The sequence below is a fragment of the Rhinopithecus bieti genome, unplaced genomic scaffold, assembly GCF_001698545.2.
Source record: "Rhinopithecus bieti isolate Rb0 unplaced genomic scaffold, ASM169854v2 scaffold_7438, whole genome shotgun sequence".
In the NCBI taxonomy this organism is placed as follows: Eukaryota; Metazoa; Chordata; class Mammalia; order Primates; family Cercopithecidae; genus Rhinopithecus; species Rhinopithecus bieti.
In genome coordinates this window covers 2,271,646-2,289,949 of record NW_016805589.1, presented here as the reverse complement: position 1 = coordinate 2,289,949, position 18,304 = coordinate 2,271,646, and the positions used below count along the sequence as shown (strand labels likewise).

Here is an 18,304-nt window from a genome sequence, read left to right as displayed (position 1 = left end):
CCTCTCTGTCTCCCAGAACAATAAATTCTAGTACAAAATATATCTCTTAAGAACCTGGAGATCAGCATTTGACTCTTAAATGTGGACAATGCCTCTCTTGAAGAGCTTTTTAGAGTTACCTTCATTACAAAGTACCTGTTTACTGGGTCCCTCCTACCTGGCAGGCACTGTGTTGGGTACTTAAAAATGAAAAGCAAAGGCCGGGCATGGTGGCTCATGCCTGTAATCCCAGGACTTTGGGAGGCCGAGGCAGGTGGATCACGAGGTCAAGGAGATCGAGACCATCCTGGCTAACATGGTGAAACCCCGTCTCTACTAAAAATACAAAAATTAGCTGGGTGTGGTGGCGGCCACCTGTAATCCCAGCTACTCAGGAGGCTGAGGCAGGAGAATGACATGAACCCAGGAGGCGGAGCTTGCAGTGAGCCCAGATCACACCACTGCACTACAGCCTGGGCGACAGAGCAAGACTACGTCTCAAAAAAAAAAAAAAAAAAAAAAAAAAATGAATAGGGAAGTGATCCCTGCACTCACAGGGCTCTTGATCAGGTTCAATAAGATGGGGGGAGGGGCAGAGTGGGGCACCTTCTTTCCCATTCTGCTGGTAGAGAATCTGAGGCCCAAAAAAGTGAAATAATTCAAAAGATCCACCCTTAAGCCATACACCTTATGAAAAGACCTTAAAATGAACCTTCAGAAGAACGTCATTTAACTATGTTGTTCTAAAGTTATCCACCAGTGTAATCCTTTAATATTTACAAAAGGCTTCAAACTCTACAAAGATGAGGCTTGCTAAAGAGCTCAAAACACTCAAATGGCAGAGTCTGGATTTGAATCTAGTTCTTCTGATAACCAATCCCTCGCTCCCTCAACATGAACACACTATCTGGGACCAGGAATAGCCCAGCCCTACTCACCATCCGTATCCGTTCATCTTCAAGATTCCTGAGGACAGTGGCAAACTCCTGCAAAGACCTTGCTGGAAAAGAGAAAGGGGCCATGAGGCGGAAGGAGTGCCACGGGTCTTGGGGAGCCTTTCCACTTCTGGCTATTATGTTATGGATTTTAATTCCTTGGCACACACAGATGCGTAAAGTCAATTGCTTCCCAAGGCTCCCTTCATCTTTTTAATCATTAACCATTAAGGATGACCCAGAAATGCAGGTTAATTCCACCTGGCACTCTAGCTAGGGAATGATTTCTTCAAGGAAAAGATCTGCCTGTTCCTGAGAGTACCCAGGACTGGTGAGATGCTGGCAGGCTTCCAGGCCCCAGGCTGGAAGGGGCAGAGTTCCGCTTAGGAGTTGAAGGATTTCCTGTCCGGATTCGACCTCCTCAACCTTTGTCATGGCGTTGCGTCAGAACCCAGCCTTTTCTTTGGCACCAGAGCTAAACAAACAGTGCTGCTGGCATTGGAAGCCACATCTCTGGCTTCTCTTTGGGTTCCTCCTCTCTGAGTCCTCAAGCCACTCATTAATAGAATGCAGCTTGAAGCATGGTGCTCACACATGAACAGTCATCCTTGCCAAAACTATTCACAAAAGCAACAAGCATTATGTGCAGTGACCCTGAGGATACTCGAGATCCTTGAGCCATGTTGGGAAAAGCATCCATACATTCACAAGTTACAAGGATGCGTTTTCACCACCCTCAGCTGTCTCCCAATTGCCTGTGCCAGCTCCAGATGCTGATGTTCTGCATGGCAACAGGAACTCAATAAGCATTTTAAGAATTAATTCATCCAATAAAACTTTCTCAATTCTTGCCCATTTAATGGAGTCAACCAGGGTGCCCACAGAAGAACAGTGTGCAATGACATGGCCCTGGCAAAGAAAGGTGTCTTGACATTGCAAATCCTCCATGCTCACAGCTGCCTACAGATCAAGGCAGGTGACGGTGAAGAGTGAAGCAACACACTGTGGTGATAAACAGTAACCCACCTCAGCCTCTTTTTAAGGAAACAGGAGAGGCAGGGACCTCCCTGTAGACAGCACAGGAGAACCCAACATGGAGCTCCTCTCCCTATCTGAAGGCAGTGGCAGATGCATAGCTCAGGCAACTGCTGCCAGGTCAGAAGAGGGGGCCAGTAGATCAAATTCTCAAACTTTTTGAAGAAGCTGGAAAACTGGAATTTTAGAGTATGAATTGAATGTATATGGTCATTCAATTTTAAAAAATGAAAGCCAAAGAAAACTGGGCTGTGTTCTGATCCCAGCCTATCATTTTGCAACCTCTGATCTAATTTTCCCCTCATCTACCTGTGTTCTACATATGCTCTAAGCTTAGTATCGTGGTTGGAGGGAAAGAATGTCACCAGCCAGAAAATCACTAAAGGGAGGTGGAAAGGAGAGTCCCACCACAAAACTTCAAGCTTTCTCTCCTGCATGCTAGAGGGTGAGGCAATCTCAAAACTCAAGAAGACCACAGTAGCCCCAAGCCCCGATCCTCACATATCTCTGGCCCTCCACTTCCACTAAGGACTTCTTTCTTTACTAACCTTAGAGGCTTCCTATCCCAGGAAAAAGGCTCTGCTGGGACACTGAAGACTATGACAAACAATGAACATTTTTATCTTCTGCACAGTTATGACTTACCTATACACATCTCATCATCTGTTTCTGCATCTCCTATGCACTGAAATTTAAATTCATTTAAGGAATCTGCAAACTTCCGCTTCGCTGAAGACAAATCTAGCAAGAAAAAGACAGGAAAAATCAGGAATTACTAAAATTAAACTGGCTTTCTCATTTGCTGCCTGTATTGGTCCTTCTAGGAATATCTTAGGAGGCGAATTTGTTCCTGAGGCCATTTCAAAGCACAAAAGAATATACATTCAAAATAGCCAACACGGTTAAAACATGAAGCACTGATTTGTTCTAGAAGTTAATATTTTTGTTATATTGGCTTTAACAATTCAAGTTCTAGCTCTACTTCCTAAAGGCAACTTGTCATCTCCATCTGATAGGTGGGAATCCACTTGCCAAAGGAAGTTGGGGAGAAAGCTTGGATCAGAGCCAACCTTAGTGTCCACAGCCTGCAGGTCTGCTCTGCTACTGACCCTCCACACAGTCAGTGCAGCTTTCCCCACACGTATGACTCAACAATAATTTCCCCTAGGTCCTACTCACAACACAAACTTTCACTAGGGAGGGAGCCTGGAGAAGGCTGGAAGGAGGAGCTGGGAACTGCCCTACCCATAGTACCTGGCCTTCCTCTTCTGACTCAAGCACAGGCGAGACCCAGGTTCTCACAACCCTCTCCACTCTTCTCATGAGCAGAGTAGACTGCTGGCCTGACAAAGCTCACCTGAATTTTCCTGGCTGGCCACATCCAACACCACCAGGAGAACAAAGCCCCTGCAATGTTTTGCATTAGGGTAAAAACATTCCACACACAGTATCCATAAGAAAAACTCTCAAGGGCCCTTATCATTAAAAAATCATCATCATAAGCTTTCACTGAAGATAGTAATGAAAGCCAACGATCCTTCCGGAGCCTTCAACTTCTCTTAAGGGTATGAAACCACCAAGGTACTTTTAAGTGGACTGGCAGATCTGGCTGCTGAGGACAAATGTGCTTAACTTAATTCCATGTGCAGTCTTCCTGCAGATTAGGCTAATCATTCAAATTACCCTCATACATGTTTCCCTCATTGAAGGGGAAATGGCATTACGTCCAAATGCCCAGGGGAGGGAAACATGAGGCAGAACCGGCAACAAGGCCTGGCTTTAATAAGATATGGGCGGGGGGGGCGGGTTACGGGGTGGGGCGGTGGGGGGTGTATTGTGGCTGCACAGATCAACATAACCTCCTAGAATAAAAGCATCCGTGACTCCCAGTACTTTTTCTTAGCTCCCAGATTTGTCCCTTGAGGTTAGGGATCGTGTTTTCCATCTTTCTCCTTGGTTTGGTTTGTTTCCTCTGTGTACCTGGCAGTGCATCCTGCTCAGTGTATGCTGAATAAATGTGGGGGATGGTGGAGGGGCACTGGATACAAATCCAATCCTCAGTGCTCATTCCAAGCAATGGCTGCTAGTGGAAGAGCCGGGCGTGGGCTGTGCTGCTGTTCTCAGGACCAGGGCTCAGGCTACTGCATGGACAGCAGCTGCAGCTCCTACTCCTGGACTGCCCTCCCACACGCTGTGATGACACGGTCCTGAGCTAGCTGCAGCTTATCCAAAGTGCTCTGCTCTACACCAAAAGAAGGCACTTGGGGTGGAGAAGGGGAACGCAGGAGCCAACAGTCTCTGATCTCCCCCTTGTTCAGTCACTTGCACAGAATGGTCCTTACCAAAATGTCAAAAGATGTTGGCAGGGGACTCGGGCATATCACAAAACTGGCCAGCCCAGGCTGAGGCTATCCCTCAGAACACAAATCACAAAAGGCAAACCAAGAAGGAAACAGATGCACCCGAAAGCCAGAACATCGTGGGGAGGAAGGCAGGAGGAGGCCACAAGTAGACACGAGGAAAAAGGGAAAGAATAACATTTTAGAGTAGAAGACAATGTTCTATTCGAGTCCCCAAATGCGTGTGCATCAAATGTGGGTATGGTTATGCACATTCCTATTTTAGTCAGAATGTTCCCTGATCAGAACTCACAAAGGTCTGCACTAAGAGTAACACAGGTTTGCCTTTCTACCCAGCTGACAATCCTGTGTCTCCCCAGTAAGCAAGAGAAACTCAATCACCTCAACAAAGTGGAAACTGGTGAAACGCAAGTCAGGCTCGGGAAAGCTCCCAGCACACACCTGAAAAGCCGCACTGCCGAGGGCGGCTGCCAGTGAGGACAGGGAGTGGCTGGTCATGCACAACGGGGCCTTTGTGAGGCTTCTGCACAGGGGGACCCGCTGAACCAGGGCAGGGCCTGTTAGCTTATGGCGACCTGATTTCCTTGTCCACTGGCACAGAGCACACCCTGCCACAGTGCAAGCCTGAGAAGCAGTGAGGATCCCATGAAGCTGAGGGAGAGGCCGATCCCCCGGTAAGACGATTAGGTAATGACTGCTGGTATGGAGTCAACATTGGGCTTCAGGTTAACGAGGAAAGCTGGGTAGAGTGAGAATCGTAATGAATGGGCCTGAAAAAGGAGCTCACCTCAGGCCTGATAAAGGAACTTTTCAGTAAAGTCAAAGTGGATGGCTGTCCTTTCACTTGTTTAGAATCCAGTCCCCAGACTTTGGGGCAGCATCTCAAGCTTGTTTTTGAGAACCTCCCTTCTCCACTTGCATTCTATGGGGTGGTGGTGACAGGCTGATCAACCCCAACCCCTTGCCCCCACCCCAATCCCACAGCTCCTGGGTTCAAGTTCTAGCTCCACCATAGATCAGATATGTAACCAACCCTGGGTTAGTCGTCAAGTGTCAGTTAGCTCATCTGACGGAGGCTGTCAGCCTGGGGGTTAGGCAGGGAGGATCCAGTGAGACATACTTCATAGGCACTCTGCACATCACAAGATTCAGTTCTAGGTATAGCTGGGCTGTTCTTTTCTCATATATGAGTCCTCCAGTAAAGGAAACCAGGAACCAGGAAAGGTAAGCATGAATAACTGTTTGGAGCTCGGAGAAGATAAAGGACTGACATGAGAGCACAAGGCCACTAAGGAGAGGACCTATGACTTAAGTCCTGTGAACTGAGATCCTTGTAGTATGTGGGAACACCATACCACTTCATCCCATTGAGGTAAACCCTCTATGTTACTTGAGAGAATGAAAACAACACTAAAAAGAGAATTTTCTACCTAAAAAACCATTGCTTCTTGCCTATTTCAACCCAGTAGGATTGGTGGTATCTTTTGTAGATTTTCACCTTGGATATGGAGCAGCCCAAAGATTTATTTCAAGAGCTTTCCCTCTAATGCACACAGGAATCTAACACACACATTCCAGTAAGAGGAGAGGGAAAAGAGAAGAGGCTGGCACTGGTGCTGGGTGCATGCCAAGCTTCGTGGCACCCTCCTCATATAACCCTGCTCTTTCATGTACAGGCAGTGCAAGACACAGCAAGGAGCCAAGCAGAGTCAATAATATTTACTTTGCAGAAACATCTGTTGCTAGAAAAGCAGAATGCTGGCCAGAGTGGAGGGAAGTCGTAACTGCCGGCATCTGGGGAGGCCAAGTATCTGCTTTCCAGAGTAGATAGGGCTGTGCTTCTCTGAGTGAGGGGACCAGATGGCTAAGAAATATGGAAGCAGCTAGAAGTTTGGGCCTTGAGAGACTGCTCCAAAAACCACCTGCTCACTCAGGGACTAGAGGAAAGTGCCCTTCTTTTCTTGGAGATGCCAGCGGATACTAATCACCGGATTTAAGAAAATTTAACCCAAATAGATCCATCTTTCACTAACACAGAAGGTTTGCCATAATTTTTTTTAAATTAGAATCTACCTTAATTTTATACAAGTTGCACCAGTAATACCACAAGTCAAGTCATTTCCTTTTTCTCCTTGGGTAAAACTTAACACACATGTGCACACACATGGACTCAGGTAACCTTACGACTGTATTTTCAGTGTATTTCTATTGCCTCTGTGGCCTCCAAAGGCACCAAAATTCTGTATTAACTACCCTGAAATGTTTTGCTGCTCAGTCACATCTTTCTCTTTGGACTTAGAAAGTGATTACAGTTCCGGGAGGCCAAGGCGGGTGGATCATGAGGTCAGAAGTTTGACACCAGTCTGGCCAACACAGTGAAACCACATCTCTACTAAAAACTAAAAATACAAAAAAAAAAAAAAAAAAAAAAAAAACCTGGGTGTGGTGGTGTGCACCTGTAATCCCAGCTACTTGGGCACGCTGAGGCAGGAGAATCGCATGAACCTGGGAGGCAGAGGTTGCAGTGAGCCAAGTTTGCACCATTGCACTCCAGCCCAGGTGACAGTGTAAGACTCCGTCTCAAAAAAAAAAAAAAAAAAAAAAAAGAAAGTGATTACAGTTCAGAAAGGCCATCACTGAGGTTAGAACTTGCAACAGGATTGGCCTTGTGGCTGCCTAAAGCACAAGAATACCAAAGTCCCCGGGCCTTGTTAATTTCTCCCTTTCCTGGACGCCAATTACTCTCTGTGCCTCATCACCTTGTATTTGGAATAACTCTGGAACTATTCATGAATGGCTTCATGTCACAAAGCACAAAGAGTGCCTCGGACAGGGCTGGACACAGTGTCCCCAAAACCTGTTCTACTGATGTGAGTGGGCAAGGAAACACAAGCTGGCTTACAGGTGGAACACCTGAGAGTCCCCAAAGAGGACCCATGACAGAGAGCTGAGACATGGACAAGAGCCCCAGAGAGACTTCAGGTTTAGCTCACATCCCCATTCCTAGGTCACACTCAACACACTCAAAACCAAACTCTCTCTACTCAAACACTCTCTGCCACCCTCTCCACAGAGAGCCAGCTGAGGGCCTCTTCCTCATCCCCAGTGTGATGAAGGGCACCACCGTTCACCCTGCCACACAAGTCACCAGTGCATGTCATCCTCTCACATGTCAGGGTCCTTCATGTGCCATGTCCATTCCCAAGTCTGTCCATGTTGTCTCCTAAGCACATCTCAATTCTGCCCACTCCTTCCCATCACTATCAGCAACCCCTAAACAAAACACTCCATTTGCCTAGATAACTGCAACTGCCTCCTCTCTGGCCTCCCCACATCCACTTTTGTCCGTCAAATCAGTTCTCCACCCAATTAATGTCAACACCAGCAATGAGCCCTGTGATGGCTTCCCAGAGCTCTGGAGGTGAAGACAAAAGTCCCTCCCAAGGCCTGAGAGGCCCTGCAGGGTCTGGCCTCCCCATACCCCTCTCTGGGCTCCAGCTGCTCCGGCCTCTGCCAGTTCCTGGGGCATGCCCAACTCCTACCTGCCACTACATGCCTGCAGCCCTTGGCCCAAAAGTTCTTTCCTCCAGGAAGCCTTCCCTGACTTATCTAATCAGGCTGAACCCAACCCTATTTCTCACTCTCTGAGTACTATACATCTTTTCTTCAGAGCAATTTTATATTTGTTCAGGTAATTCTTCTCTTCAAGTAATGCCTCCCCAACTAGTACATTCTATAAGGACGAGGATCATATCCCTTCATGCTCACCACTCTATCCCCAAAGTCCAACACTCTACCTCTTGACTGAGAGCAGGTGTTGCAGAAAGAACAGAGAGAGAGGAAATTGGGCACTCCACGAGTCCATTAGCTTCCATCAAAGGTGAACCTCCCGACTCCATGTTTGACAAGTGAAAAAAAAGCAGGTAAGTTAGGACAAACTCTCCAACTTACATAAGTCTGGCTGGAGCCTGATAGATATGTGGCAATGTGCTTCCTATTAGCATATGACCACCTGCCTTCCTTTAAGGAAGAGTACCACAGAGCTGGAGGGAGAGCCACCACCAGCAGGAGCATAAAGTAAAACCTCATCCATACCAAGGAAGCTAGAGAAATGAGCTACACACAATCCAAATGCTGGCCACAACCAACTGTCCTCTCTTAGCCCCAGCACAAGCCCCAGGTTGCAGTTAAAACAGTTTAAGGAAGAGTCCCCAAAGATCCCTCTTTCTCCTCTCCCCATATCTGGGAAGACTGAGAACATATCCAATCAGAAACTGTGCTTGGAGAGAGGCACTTCCCACGACTCCCCATTTCCCCAAGTCTGTATGTAGCATTTAACCTAGTTTGATGTGCTTCACTATAAGAAAAGCAAGTGATAGTCCCTTGTAAATACCATTCTACAGCCCAGACTCCTGGCATTGTACGAGCAAAAACAAACAAAACACATATACACACACACGCACACACACACCCTGTGCAAATCTTAGCATGAAACAAAATTCTCCATAACATTTTTCTTCTTTCCGTGACACGCAGTCTTATCTGTGGCCACTAGGTGGCAATCAACTACATCAAACACCTTGACCAAGCAGCTAATTTAAACAGCTAAGACTCAAGGAGAAATGACAGGGCCAGCCTTAAAGGCAGTGCTGAGGACAGATCCTGCCCTGCTGAGGAACAAATAACCACCTAGAAATGTCCAGTGGACACTCAGCAACTGAAAGAGGAGCCCTGGCTTCCACTTGGGAAGAAGTGCTCTAACACATTCAGAGGGCCTGTGCTCTCATACAGCAAGTCAAGCCTGAAACATTGAGTGGGAGGGGTACAGGGATGAAGTCACCACCACAGTGTCTCTCACGTTCTTTCAGCTCTAGCTGGAGCAGATTCAGAAAACCTCTCATCTCACCCAGGCAGATGATGTGCCCACCGACCACATCAGCCACAGTACATCACATAACGTGCATTCTGATCATACATCTGCATGCTTTTCCTGAGGCCATTTCCCTAAAACAGCATTTCCTAAATGAGGCCATCACCAGCACTGATTCTGGAAAATTTGTTTTTCCAACCAGAGCACTAAGGCTAATGAAATTTTCAGAGTTGATTTTTAAAATGAAATCAAGTAGATTAGAGAAGTGTTCCTCTTTCCAAAATGAGGTTTCTAATTCTATTTAGATGAAACACCTCTTAAAAATAATTTGGGCTACCCAAACTCACCTTAATCTATATCCAAATAACTATGAATATATTGTATACATTAACTTACTGAGTACTTACTATATAACATGTACCTACCAAGTACTTTAAATCCCTCCATCCTCACAACCATTCTGTCAAGTACATATTATTACCTCCATTTTGCAGATGGGGAAACTGAGGCTCAGAGAGGTTAAATAACGTACCCAAGATCATGCAGGGAATGAGCAATAACGTAAGAAACTTGGTCTCTCTGACTCCAAAACTCTTAACTACTACACTATATTGCCTAATTTACTCAAATATTTGAGAATCTGGTATCAATGTATCCAAAAAAATGAAAAGACAGTGTGTATACATTCCATACCTTAAGGGGAATACAATTTTTAGAACGGCCTAATCTCTGTGTACAAAACTACAAAATTAACATAGACTGTGCTAGGGCAATCAGAGAGTAGACAAAAAATGGCTACAGAAGTGGAAGTGGGATATTCTTCCAGTTAGGGCCATTGCGGCTTCCAAAAACAAAAAGAAGAACAAGGAGTAGCATTTGAGCTGAACCTTAAAGTTCACTCCTATTTGAATATGTAGAAAAGGGAAGCAGTACAAGGCAGGGAAGCAGTCTGGGGCTTCCAAAAACAAAAAAAAAAGGAAGAACAGGGAGTAGCATTTGAGCTGAACCTTAAAGTTCACTCCTATCTGGATATGTAGAAAACGGAAGCGGTACAAGGCAGGGAAGCAGTCATGGGAAGATGCTGTAGAAGTGGAAACATGGAGCAAGGAGATGTGAAATGCAGAACCTACCCAGAAAAAGCGGCAAGTTTAGATAGACAGGAGGTCAGAGTGGGAAGACCGGTTAAAACCAAACCATGGAAGGACCTGAATGTCAAGCTAAGGAATTTGAACTTACTCCCTTAAAGAAATGGGAACTGGGGCCGGGCGCGGTGGCTCACGCCTGTAATCCCAACACTTTGGGAGGCCAAGGCGGGCGGATCACGAGGTCAGGAGATTGAGACCACCCTGGCTAACATGGTGAAACCCCGTCTCTACTAAAAACGTTTTTTAAAAATTAGTTGGGCGTGGTGATGGGCACCTGTAGTCCCAGCTACTTGGGAGGCTAAGGCAGAAGAATGGCATGAACCTGGGAGGCGGAGCTTGCAGTAAGCCCAGATTGCTCCACTGCACTCCAGCCCGAGCACACAGCACACAGAGCGAGACTTCGTCTCAAAAAAAAAAAAAAAAGAAAGAAAAGAAATGGGAAATGGATTGTTACACAGAGGAGCAACAAGATCAATTAAACAACAATTAAGCCTTTTACTAAGGAGCTGGCCCAGAACTTCGTTGGAGACACCTTCTGTAACTCCTCCAGCATGCTTCACTATGAGAATGTGCAACCACAGCCAAGGGGCATTCTCCCTGTAGGATAACTAAATGACAGGCAACACCTCTCAACTTGGACATTTGTGCACAGACCACTGGTCAGTCAGGAGATAAGGAAAGAGTTATAAGGGATTCAAAACAAAACTGCTCCGTGCTGAAAACTCCAAGTTCAGGGCCCACTATGAATTATCCATAGCATCATCTTGAATTATACATAACTATATGCAAATAATGTATACAAATACATATATATTTCCAAAGTGCTGTATTGGCTTTTCCTCATAAGAACATTGAGAGTTAAGTGAAAGCACTTGACCTTTTCTGGATGAAGAAATTAAGGACTGGCTTAATGACAGTGCAAGTCACATAGTAGGCCCTTAATAAACATTTGTTGGATCAGTGACCACTGTGTCAAGCGAGTTAGTCAGCATTGGATCTCCGACGAAAACTCAGCCCCTAAAGGGCCCAGCCCCAGCTCAGCCCTGGCACAGAGAACTGAGGTACTGTATTTAGAATAACTGCATTCACATGCTGCCCCAAGATATGATAAGACAGCAGAAGGTCACCACAGGAAAAACTCCCTCCAGGAAGACTGTGGACATTTGCTTAATGAAAACAAAGAAACCCATTTTGAGAGGGACTAATCAAGTGACAGAACAAAAAAGAGAGGGTAATTCCAGGCAGCTCAAGTACAAATATCACACCACACACACACACACACACACACACACGGGGCAAGGGGAAGGTAATTCAGAGGTGTATGACGCGCATTGGCTGCACAAACATCAGCTTAGATCCCCGTCTCTCACTTCCTCGCTGTGTGGCCTTTGGCAAATTACCCAACCTTTCCAAGCATGTATGTAACTATGAGGATAGTATGTACCTTGCAGGGCTGTTGTGGGAATTCAAAATAGGAAAGAAACGTGTTCCGGAAGAGCAGAGGACAGGGATGCCCTCAGCCCTGCCTTGCTTTCCTTCCCACAGCAGAAGTGGAGTGGAAGTTTACCAGCAGGTTGGAGAAAGGAGAATCAACCAAAGGAGAATCTTAATTAGCATAAGAATTAAGCAATTTTTGCCTCATCAAGTCACCAGATCAACCCCATTCTTGTGAACTACTAAAAACACACCTGAGTTCCTAAGGGTTTTCTTCAGTGCTCAGAAAACCCCTAATGCTTCTACAAATTTACAATTTCCTTTCACCCCTGGCAGATGAAAGGCAAGGCAAAACCCCGATGGACTAAATAACACCATTTTTTAACTAAATGAACTCAAAGCAGTATGGGTGTCTTTTTGAGAAGTTTATTAAGCTCAAGCCGTGCCTTTTAAATGCACTGAGGAAACAGTGCTATCATCAAATCCTTTCTGTCCGCTGCCTGGGGAGGCAGGCCAGCCCCAGATGAAACAGATAAAAGAATGAGCGTGCTAAGATGACATTTAAGATACAAGAGACTGACAGCGTTCACAGGCCTGAAGTACTGGGCTTCCTCAGAAGGCGGAACTTGAGCTTGGCCCCTAAGGTAGGCACGGTTCTAGAACGGAGAGGGGGTAGTGAATTAGGAGGAGACCACACAAGTCAGGCCCACTCACTGGGTCGGACTAGGGCTGGAAAAACCGGTAGGGGGCGGTAGGTGGAGACAGAGGCCTGAGAATGGTGGGGAGGGGCAGGTGGAGCGGGGATTCCTCTCTCAACACCTCAGCAGTTCTGTTCTGCTCAACACCAAGCAGGTGCGCAGATGGGCAGCAGTGGGGCTAGGAGGGTTGATCCTGGCTTGAGCCTCAAGACTTAGATTTTGTTTCTGGAATGCCTTTTCCCCTGCAGCAGAGACAGCTACTCACGCTTTAAGGTGCACCCAATCACCCAGGACCCTGTCAAAATGCCCATGTGATCCAGCAGGCCTGGGAGTCTACATTTCTAATTCCCAGGTGAAGCCAATGGTGCTGATCCAGGCACCACACCCTCCAAGGCAAGGGTTTGGACTCCCAGTGAAGACCCTGAGAACGAAGATCACAGCTTCTTTATCCTCCTGGCGTGTGCCTGAAACATACAGGACCTCAATATATATTGGAGGAATGAATGAATAAATTCCTTGAGAGAATTTAAGCTGTTGCAGACAGAATAGAAAAGAACCTAGAAAAAGAACCAGAAATGGCCTGTCTCCTTGTGCAGCCACCAACTATACATGTGAACCTAGGGAAAGTCACGTGACACACTCGGCCTTTAAGAACTCACTTGAGGCCGGGCGCGGTGGCTCACGCCTGTAATCCCAGCACTTTGGGAGGCCGAGATGGGAGGATCACGAGGTCAGGAGTTCAAGACCAGCCTGGCCAACACAGTGAAACCCCATCTCTATTAAAAATACAAAAATTAGCTGGGCGTGGTGGTGGGCGCCTGTAATCCCAGCTACTTGGGAGGCTGAGGCAGGAGAATCGCTTGAACCTGGGAGGTGGGGCTTGCAGTGAGCTGAGATCGTGCCATTGCACTCCAGCCCGGGTGACAGAGCGAGACCCCGTCTCAAAAAGAAAAAAACACCTCACTTGAAAATCAAGCATCCAACCCCTTTTTCTAGCTCTAAGATCCCTCCCAAAGTATCTTTTATGTGCCTTTTAGTTTTTTTAATGGTGAGGTTATATACTGGATATTCCTACAGCAAGGCACACCTCTATGTCATTCTCAAAGAGCAGTTTCCAAAATCCAATTGAGAGAACACAGACTCTGTTAGTCTCAGCAAATAACCATAGCAACTAATACCCCCCAAATGAAATGATGTCTTCACAATGATGTGCTGGCTCAATTAGATTAAGAGGGTGACGTGTACCATCTGAAAATTTATGGTCGTAAACTTACAGTGAAAGCCAGACTTTCTTGGAAGAGGTTTATAAGTAAAAGAAAGGCCTTGCCAATAAATGGAATTCAGGACAAAGAGCCAGAGAAGTCAAGCAGATGAGGAAATTGGGCAGGACTGCTCTGCCTGTCCAGGTTCACACAGGCAGGGCCCACGCACCCAGACAGAACCCAGAATTTGGTTAAACAGCTACAAATCTGAGTACCACTTCTACCAGGGAGTTATCAAAAGACTGCCATTTTATTCTCATTCTATGCCTTTCTTCATGCATATTACAAAAGGAAAATACTCCTAGCTCAGAAAAGTCTGCAGAAATATTTACCAAAATAATTGTAAAACTTTTAAATGAAAAAGAGGACAATCGCAAAATAACAAATTAGGGCTGATAATACATTTCCAGCCACATTCATTTCTCCACAGGTCATCATAGGATGCAAATTTTTCTGTTCCAAGGTTTTCTGACTGGAGTCAGAACTGTGAATGGAAAACTCAACATCTATAAGTTGTACAACTGTCTTTCCACACCCTTAGGCCTGCCTCTTCCAGGGTCTGTGCAATCACATGTGCCCTGAACAAATATGGAAGAACCTCACTTGAAAAGCAGGAAAAGAGAAGCCAAGGCCTGTCACCTCCCTGTAACCCCTGAGCTTTCTCGCTTTCTCTAGCAAAGAACAAAAAGAAAAAAAGGAACAACAAACAAGCCAACCCATAACTAAGCCCAAAGAAGCAGGGTTTCACTAGCATTCAACAGTCGTGAACTCAGAAAGTCACAGACGGCAGAACCTAGATACACAAGGATCAGAAACCCCTGTACTGTTTCTATCAACAGCGAATTTGAGGATAATCAAGGAAAAAACAAGGCATGGTGAGTAAATCGAGGCCTTCATCCAGCCAAATAAGCTTCGATTTGTGGTTAACAGACTCCCAGGATTCAAAATCCCATCTCACACACTTACAAGGTACTCAATTTCCACCCGTGTGAAAAGGTACTAAAGGGAAACCTGCCTCCTGAGGTTCCTGTGAGAAGACAGATGATGCATTGAAGTGCTTAGCACAGGGCCTGGCCGGCAGCAAACACTCAGTAAACCACAGGTATTGGAATCATTTACATATATATTTAATAAATAACATGCCCGGCTGATTTGCTTCTGCGTAAAAATGTAAGAACAATGAAGCCACCCGGCCGCCACCACTTTGACTTCCTCTCGCCCTCCTTCTCACCGTCAGTCCATGCAGCATAATTAGGATCAAAACTGAATCCACCTGATCCCTGGACACAGCTCAGAGACTCCTTGCCACTAATACCACAGGAAGCAAGGTGGCAACTCCTAAGCATCAGAATAAATTCAATTAAAAAGCAAAACTCCATTCGTCTCCCCCTGGATGAAATTAATGTTTCTGGAAGAAAAAAAAAAGTACCTAGCCATTCCGAACAAATAACATTCCCAGAAATTGGTTCCACTTCCTTTTATCCCCTCTTTAATTAGTCACTTTTCTGCTGTACCTCAGGGGAGGCTGTGTTCCAGGCACCAAGAACAGGAGTCCAAGTGGGCAAACACTTACCCTCCTCATAGATGCCCAAGAAATCCCCAGGCTCCCCACTTCCCCACTCTTCACTGTCTCCTCTCCAGCCTGGATTCCAGTCCAGGCAAGAACTCATGCTCCAACAAGGAGTACCCCTTGCCACTGCAGACCACCACAGAACGTGAGAGGCCAAAGATGAGTGGTTCTCAAAACATGTCTGAACACCACTTGCAACAGGCTCTTCCAGGGAGCCCACCCTCAATCAAAATCTCTAGGGCTGTGGCATAGGAGCCTGGGCTTCCCAGGCAGTTCTTATGCATGCTGAAGTTTGAGAGCTGATATCACCTAAGCCTTCAGAACATCTAGTACTAAGTACCAGTAATGGAACCCCTCCAGATGACAAAGGTGGAGCTCCACAGAGAAGCTGGATCTTCTAAATCATGACAGCAGGTTTACAAATGTTCCCAAAGCAGGCAATTAATGCTCGTGGTAGAAGAAAGTTAGGTGACAGCAGGGGTGGGAGGAAGAAACACCCTAATTCAATTTAAAAATCACAAATTCCGAAGCCTGAGTCTTCCTCAAAACATGTTCTCAATCATGTCTCCTTATTCTGAAGCCTACACAACTGACTGGGAACACATCTCTGTTTTGTAGAAACCCAGCTCATGGCACCTGGAGCTGATGAATGGCCCTGGTGCCGACTGCCCAGAAACCAATCCGGAAACCAGGCTTCCCACAGAACGGGCAGCTGGAGAGCCAAGCACTCTTGGACTACAGTCCGAGGCTGGGTCTGCCAATACAGGCTCTGCCCAGCTAATCTTCTCTGAGCCTGCAAATATTAAACCTGACACACAGACTCAAGTGAATCCAGAAAACAGTCTCACAGGGGCAGCTGAAAATTGGGAGTGCCTGAGGTATAGGCATGGCAGCTTCATGGGCATTCAACCAGTACAGACGCACCGGGTCCCGTGCTCAGAAGGGCCTGCTTGGCTTAATGCTCTGCTGTAGCTGTCTTGAAATTTTTAATAACTTTATCTTTGAACTTGTGTTTTGCAAGTGAGATCCGATGGGACAGTGGAGCATATATATGTGCGTAGAGAAGACAGGTACAACCTGGATGTCATGCGGGCCCACTGGGGCTCCTTGTGGCCCCAGTGCACAGAATTCTGGTGGACCCACCATGTATGGGAGCTCAGTGAGACTCAAAGCAAGAGAAAGGTAATTGTCTTATATCTACAAATGAGTTGTAGGGGCAACACTGACAGCCCTGAGGGGTTACACCTACGATTTCAACCAGAACTTGCCAGATGCAAGAAGACAATAGCATCCAAAGAAACATGAACGGCCCAGGAACCCTATCACAGCCTTCTTCCTCATGTTACCTCCCTGGATAAGCCAATCACTGACACTGACCACGGTAACCTAGGACAGGGACAGACTGGGCAACCCACAGCTCCTTTCCTTTCAGGCCCTCCTCATACATCGTAAGCCGAAGGTGGAGCACCTCGGGAAAATGTGCATGCATCAAGAAGAAAACTGAAAACTGATTTTGTGCAACATTTCCACTGTTCTTGGAAGAATGAAATAAATGCATATGAGCTATGAAATATGGATTGTATAACTCTAGTGATTCTGCATATAAGTCAGATGATCTTATAGAAAATTGGCATTGTACAATATAAAGATGAACAGAAGAGTTCATACTAATAATTTAAATTTTAATTCTTCCTTTTAGAAGAACATGGGCAGATTAAAAATACCACCACACGTCAAGAAAGAAACCAGGAAAGAAAGAAAGCAGCTTTCTATTTTAATGCTTTTAACAGTACTTATGTCTGCTTTTTGAACAAGGAGCCCCACAGATTAAATACCCAGTCCTGGGCGCAGGAATACCCTGGGATTGCTTTTCAACCTCAATTAGCTCTCCTCTCCTCCAACTAGTACGCTGAGAAAGACCTGAGTCCATGCCACCATCATCTCTGGCCTGGACTCCTAATTGGCCTCCCCACTTCCCTCCCGATGCTTTCCAGTCCATTTGTCACTTAACTGCCCAGAACAAGCTATTCAAAAGGCAGACCTGATCTTGTTGATGGTCCCTTCCATACCCTCCCTGATTATAACTCTTCCCATTCCCCTCAAAATAAATCCAACCAAGGCCTACAAAACCTGCCTCGTCTGCACACCCCACTCTATACCCAGCCCCACTGGCCAACTTGCACCTCAAAGGTGCCACAATCCAGCCGGCCACAAAGCATGGTGCTTGTCCTGTGCCCTCTTCCTGAAACACTCCCCTGTCTCCCCTCCTAGTTACTGCCCTTTAGCCCATGAGATTCTGCTTGAAGGGTCACTACCTCAGGGAAGCAGCCTCCTCGCATGCCCTGTCCACCCGAGGGGTACACTCTCATACCTCCCCAGAATTCCCTTTCCCATCCTTTCAATTGGTAATCTCCTTTGATTTTGGTGACTGTTTAATGTGAACAGCTCCGATGACATAAACCCCAGGCAGGCAGTAGCCGTGACTGTTTTGTTCATAAAAGGATAGTCATCCACAATTCTAGCAAGCCAGAAGCCCCCAATAATGTTTCTAAATAAATAAATAAGCAAGCAAATAAGAACGTAACCTTTTTTAAGTTTGGTCAGAAGAATGATAAACCTTGCAATCCCCTTTTTATAAAAAGGGAAAGCTAAGTCTCAGAAACGTAGACAAAACAGCCATCCCATTACTCCTTCAGGACACACCAAACAATCAGAACACCATTTCCTAGGCTTAGTCTTGAAGCCATAAAACACCCATTTCCATTCCCCACTCACTTTCTTCCTTAGCCAACAAGATGCCTATCATGTTTTCAAGGTACTGCTGATATTATTTTAAAACCACTTTCCCTCTAGGCAAATGATACAAGAAGAATTTGCATGTGTGTATCTAAACAGCATATCTAGGCCAGAGGTTGTTTGTTTGTTTGTTTGTTTTGAGATGGAGTCTCTCTAGGCCAGAATTTTAAATAAATAAACTAGTGACAAACCATACCAATTAACATCAGGTCAATACAAA

At 46.0% G+C, this 18,304-nt stretch overlaps 1 protein-coding gene and 1 long non-coding RNA gene across 2 annotated transcripts in view; one reads left to right on the top strand and one right to left on the bottom strand.

The window, feature by feature from the left end:
* Window positions 1–18,304, bottom strand: part of ARHGAP26 (Rho GTPase activating protein 26) — a 461,308-nt gene that overhangs the window by 355,799 nt on the left and 87,205 nt on the right. The window contains 2 exon segments of the mRNA XM_017872973.1: window positions 918–979; window positions 2,595–2,690. Coding sequence (XP_017728462.1) covers window positions 918–979; window positions 2,595–2,690 — 158 coding nt within the window.
* On the top strand, window positions 7,080–16,859 carry LOC108530223 (uncharacterized). Its single transcript, XR_001885779.1, has 6 exons — window positions 7,080–7,291; window positions 8,001–8,232; window positions 9,178–9,253; window positions 15,907–16,166; window positions 16,310–16,470; window positions 16,721–16,859. It is a non-coding gene; the product is annotated as an uncharacterized LOC108530223 (long non-coding RNA).